The sequence below is a fragment of the Melanerpes formicivorus genome, unplaced genomic scaffold (genome assembly GCF_026170545.1).
Source record: "Melanerpes formicivorus ecotype bairdi unplaced genomic scaffold, bMelFor1.0.p_v2 SCAF_3015, whole genome shotgun sequence".
Lineage (NCBI taxonomy): Eukaryota > Metazoa > Chordata > Aves > Piciformes > Picidae > Melanerpes > Melanerpes formicivorus.
The window spans coordinates 10268-16144 of record NW_027145366.1 but is presented as its reverse complement, the minus strand read 5'-3'; the positions used below and the strand labels follow the sequence as shown (position 1 = coordinate 16144).

Genomic DNA, 5877 nt, shown 5'->3' with positions numbered 1-5877 from the left:
AAGCCTCTGTGGTATGGGGGGAGATGGTTGAAATATAAATATGGAGAGGCCTGGCAGATCAACTACATCACCCTTCCTCTGTCTCACAGCAGCAAACATCACCTACTGACCATGGTGGAGGCAAGTACAGGGTGGCTGGAAACCTACCCAGCACCTCATGCCACTGCTCACAACATCATCCTGGGCCTGGAGAGACATGTCTGGTGGAGACACGGCACCCCCGGACGGATTGAATCAGACAATGGAAGCCACTTCAAGAACCATCTCCTGAGGGACTGGGCAAAGGAACATGGGATTGAGTGGATTTATCACATCCCATACCATGCACCAGCTGTGGAGAAGGTCGAGCGCTACACTGGCTTGCTAAGGACCACCCTAAAAGCCATGGGACCTTTAGGAACTGGGAAAGACACCTAGCTCAAGCCACTTGGTTAGTGAACAGCAGAGGATCTGTGAACCGAGCTGGTCCTGCCCAGTCCGACCTGCTGCACACAGTGGATGGAGATGGAGTTCCTGTGATTGCTGAGAAGAACCTGCAGGGGAAGTCAGTGTGGGTTTTCCCTGCTGCTGGTGAGGGCAAACCAACCTGAGGAGTGGTCTCTGCTGAGGGGTCTGGTTAAGGCTCTCAGTTAAGGCTCAAACCACCACACTTGCTTTGGAAAAAGTCAACCAGAAAAGGCCATGGTGAAGATCTCTGCTCTTCCAGTCCTCTGGAATAGGACTGCAGGTGCAGGATCAGCTTCCCAGGGAGGAGGGAAACAGGTTGCAGAAAGAGCTGCTCAGGAGGTAATGACTCCTGGCATGGTCTTTGCCTCAGAAGGAGGAGTGGGCACAGCACTGAACACAAGCTGTTGTGTTTCCATGGATCAGAGAGGAAGGACATCCATAGACATGGGTGAGAGATGGGAACAAAGCAGATTGTACAGGAAGGAGGAGCCAGCACAAGTTCTGCACCATGAGGGTAATGGAACACTGGAACAGGTTGCCCAGGGAGGGGCTTGGGGTCCCATCCTGGATATATTCAAGGTAAGGCTTGACAGAGCTCTGGGTAGGGAGGTTGTAGACAGGCAGATGATGGTCTCTTCTCCCAGGCACCCAGTACCAGAACAAGAGGACACAGTCTCAGGCTGTGCCAGGGGAGGTTCAGGTTGGATGTTAGGAAGAAGTTCTATACAGAAAGAGTGATTGCGCTATGGAATGGGTTGCCCGGGGAGGTGGTGGAGTCGCCGTCATTGAAGGTGTTCAGAAGGAGACTTGGTGGGGTGCTTGGTGCCATGGGTTAGCTGTTTGGGTGGGTTGGATTGGTTGATGGGTTGGACACGATGATCTTGAAGGTCTCTTCCAACCTGGTTTGGTTTATTCTAATAAAGGTTTTATTCTAAAGGTAACCTGATCTAGTTGAGGATGTCCCTGGGAAGGTTGGACAAGATAACCTTTGGAGGTCCCTTCCAGCCCAGCCCATTCTATGATCAGTGAGATATGGGAACCAAGAAGATTCTGCATGAAGTGCAAAAGGAAGACACCACCTGGGGCTTCTCAGAGCTCTGGGACTGGCTATGGTTGGGGATTCCTGCCTTGGGCTTCAGTGTGAAGAAGTTGGTTGGAGCTATAACCCTGAGCTTGTTCACCTTTGTTTGCATGGCTGTTAGAGTGCAGGGCATGTGTGAGTGCTGCTCTGCTTCAGGGAGCAGAACAGGGGACAGCAAGGACCTCTCTGGGAAGAGCTGGGGCAAATGTCATCTTCAAGAGCAGGCCCTGAGCCTCTGTATTCTCCTAAGCTCCAATTTCAATGACCAGGCCTAAAGCTTGTCTGCATTTCATAGAGCAATACTGAGCAAGACTTTCCTGAGGTTCTTTTCCCTATTCCAAATGCCCTGGGATGGAAAAAACCCTGCACACAGGGAAGAAGGCCAACTGCAGATGGGTTGTGGCAGGAGAAAAGTGACCACCCAGGCACAGGAATTGCCCTCCCCCAGACTCAACACCGCTGTGGCCACATCTGGATTCCTGGTATCTAGGTGCAGAGTTCAGAAGTCCAAAGGGGAAGCCAGGAACTGGGGAGGCTGCAGAGGAGATTTTCCAGGATGGGGATTGACATCTCTGTGGAAAGGCTGAGGGACCTGGGCTGCTTCAGCCTGCTGAATGGAGGCTCAGGGCACTGCCATAGCAGTGTGCACATGGTTGAAGGGTGGTTTCAGAGAGGATGGAGCTCTTCTGGGGAGTGGGGAGAGAACAAAACCTCCACACAGTGTAGCTTGGAAGGTTCAGAGTGGAGAGGAGGCCAAAGAAATGTCCCTGAAAGGGCAGAGCTGCTATGCATGAGGCCATCCAGAGATGTCAGAAAATGGCAGGGAGAGCTGAGACAGCTCAGGGAAGGGATGTAAATAGCAGGGGCAGAGCTGGATGGGGAAGCAGGATTGGTGTCAGCAGACTGAAGGGAAAGAGCTGCAGGCATGGGACAGTGTAGGACAGGCTGCAGTAGGGATGGCCAAGGGCTCTGGCAAGCCTGAGAGGCCTTGGTCTCTGTCCTTGGTCTTTGTCCCCTTGGCTCTGGCAGTTGCCTCTGCCACCAAGGCCTGTGAGGAGAAACTTTGCTCTGAGGCTTTGAGGTTCTTCTATTGCAAGGGCAGTGGTCAGGGCTTGGCCTTTCTGCTTCTTAGACCAAAGGCAAGTTTTTCTCCCCTGTACTTTACCTTTGTCTCCCTGCAATCCTGGGCTCTAACAAGCTGCTCTAACGAGTCCCTGGGGAGCCTTTGTCAGTAACAAGCCTCAGTGAGGCCAATCAGTGCTTCAAGGTACTTTGGAGTTTGCTTCTGACTTGGACTTCTTGAGAAGCTTCTTGACAGTACCTTGGCAGAGTCTCCTGGCAGTACCTAAGGATGATGTAATCAGCCCCAAATACTCCATGGGGCTCATTAAATACTGCTGAACCTCTAATTATTGCCAAGGTATCTGCAGCTAATTGGAGACGATTTTATTACACGAAACATCTGATCAAAACTATTTTTAAAGGTACATTTCATTCCTTTTCAGCAGGAGTTGTCTCTTTGGAAGCAAACCACAGCAAAACCTGACAAGGTCCTACCCTGGTCACTGCTCATCCTCACTCCCCACTGCCCCCAGCAGAGCCCAGAGCCACAGGTGAGGGACAGGATCTGCTGTGCCAGGGGATGGGGGTCAGGGCTTGGCCCTTTGGATCAATGAAACCCCTCCAGGTTTCCTCAGCAGCAGAGCCACCTTTAGCTGCTTGTCCTGACCTGCCAGCACTGCCTCAGTTCTCTGCTCTCACCACAGCCTGGAGATGCTTCAGTGCCTCCATTGATGCTTCCCTTGCATCCACTGTATCCTGCTCTAACCAGACCCTGGGGACCCTTTCCCAGTATGCTTCACTGGGACCCATTAAAAGTAGAAGAAACTTCAGAGTTTGAAACTGACTTTGACTTCTGGAGAGGTTTCATCAGCTTCTCAGTCTCTGAAGTTCATGGACTAGGCAGCAAAGCCACCAGAGGGATCCTTTAAAATACCTGGGCTGGTCCTTTTGTGCTGAGCCAGGCCAGGCTCCTGGACTGGAAGGTGTTGCTGGCAAGCAGGCAGCACTGCAGAGAGACAGCTCTGACCAGGAGCTGCTCCTCTGCACAGCACAGCAGGGCTGAGGACACTGCCAGAGGATCTCAGAGAGATGAGGAAGGCAGAGAGAGCTTTGAGGTGTCCAGGACTGGGAGAGTGACTGAGAGCTCGCTGGAGGAAAAGTCAATGCTGTAGCTCCTGCAGGCATTTCCATCTCAGCAGCTGACATTCAGCTGAAGGCTCCTGGAGTGTGCACACAGAAGGATGACCAAAGCCCTTCAGTTCCATCCTGTGAGCAGCAGTGAGCAGAGCTGGGTAAGGAGAAGGCTTCACCCCCAGCCCCTTTGCCTTTCTCTCTTCCCTTCACTGTCTCTGCAGCACTGCAGGCCTGCTCCCTGTTTCTCCCCCTCTCCATGGGACTCTTATTCCATGGGATTGGGCTGTTGGTCACTTTCTGTTCTGACTCCAGAGGAATCTTCATGGCAATTCTGGGTCCCTGCTGCATTTGAAGTTGTCATGAAATCTGCCATTGGGTTGGTAGTGATGGGGAATGAGCTGATCCATTCCTCATGCACCTCAGGGACAGGGCTTACAATGAGGCTGAGAGAAGTGTGCCCTGACTTGTCACTGCCTTTCCCTCCTTGGACAGGTCTCCATGGCCACAGGCAGCAGATGGCCAACAGCAGCTCCATCACCCACTTCCTCCTCCTGCCATTCCCAGGCACAAGGCAGCTGCAGCTCCTGCACTTCTGCCTCTTCCTGGCCATCTACCTGGCTGCCCTGCTGGGCAATGGCCTCATCATCACCACCATAGCCTGGCACCACCACCTCCACACTCCCATGTACTTCTTCCTCCTCAACCTTGCCCTCCTTGACCTGGGATTCATTTCCACCACTGTGCCCAAGTCCATGGCCAATTCCCTTTGGGACACCAGGGACATCTCCTATGCAGGATGTGTTCTCCAAGTCTTCTTTTTAGTATTCCTAATGTCAGCAGAGTATTTTCTCCTCACCACCATGTCCTACGATCGCTATGTTGCCATCTGCAGACCCCTGCACTATGAGACCCTCCTGGGCAGCAGAGTTTGTGTCCACCTGGCAGCAGCTGCCTGGGCCTGTGGGGCTCTCTATGCTCTGCTGCACACAGCCAATACATTTTCCCTGCCCCTCTGCCAGGGCAATGTTGTGGAACAGTTCTTCTGTGAAATCCCCCAGATCCTCAAGCTCTCCTGCTCCACATCCTACCTCAGGGAGCTTTGGCTTATTGTGGCCAGTGTCTGCTTAGTCTTTGTCTGTTTTGTGTTGATTGTGGTGTCCTATGTGCAGATCTTCAGGGCAGTGCTGAGGATCCCCTCTCAGCAGGGACGCCACAAAGCCTTTGCCACCTGCCTCCCTCACCTGGTTGTCATCTCCCTGTTTGTCAACACTGTAATCTTTGCCTACCTGAAACCCTCCTCCATCTCCTCCCCATCCCTTGATGTGGTGGTGTCAGTTCTGTACTCAGTGGTGCCTCCAGCAGTGAACCCTCTCATCTACAGCCTGAGGAACCAGGAGCTCAAGACTGCCCTGAGCCAACTGAACCCTGGATGCTTTCAGAAGCAATAAACTCTTTGTCTTCTCCTGCAGAGCAGTTCTGATCTCACTCACAGTATGGTTTCTCTCTTTTTGGCTGCTGCTGGTGCTGTTACCCTTGTGAGAATATTGTTTCCCCACCACAGTCTTTCTTCAGACCATTTCTGATTCAGTGTTGCCCTGTCTGGTGTGACCCAGAGACTGCAGACAGGAGCAGCTGTGCTCCCTGGATGTGCAACATGCAAGGAAAACTTCTTCCCATCTAGAAGTTCATAGCAGAGACAGAGGAGTCTTGTAAAACTTTATTTCAATAAAGGGAGAGTCCACAGGACAACTCCCTCTGGGGTCTCTCTCATTGCTGAAAGCACAGCTCCCCTTTCATCCTACATTTCTGGATGCAAATTTCCCTCTCCCTTTCCCCACCTGCTCAGGTACTCAGGATTTAGTCCTTCCTGAAAGCCTTGCTACATGTCCTCCTTCACATGAACCCTCCCTGATTCATACATCCTATGCTCATTTAAATTAGCTTCTCCACTTCTCTGGGTGGGGAAGTTAACATTCAGTAGTCTGTTAAGCCTGTGCTCTGGCCTAAAAGTTCAGCAGTTCAGGCTGTGTTCAGTGTCTGCTATCTGCAGACAGACCCCTACTGATTTACAGCAAGGTTCAAGGGAAGGGACTTAGCAGAGGCCCCTTTGTGATTTACATACACATAGGGAAGGTGAACTGTCTGGTTCCTCC

General features: G+C 52.1%; 1 protein-coding gene across 1 annotated transcript; it reads left to right on the top strand.

Annotated features, from left to right (window-relative positions):
• The first annotated feature begins 4173 nt into the window (after positions 1-4173).
• Positions 4174-5172, top strand: LOC137440444 (olfactory receptor 14A16-like). The gene has a single exon (XM_068136698.1). The coding sequence runs from the start codon at positions 4240-4242 to the stop codon at positions 5170-5172; it is 933 nt and encodes a 310-aa protein (XP_067992799.1). The 5' UTR covers positions 4174-4239.
• Positions 5173-5877: the final 705 nt, after the last annotated feature.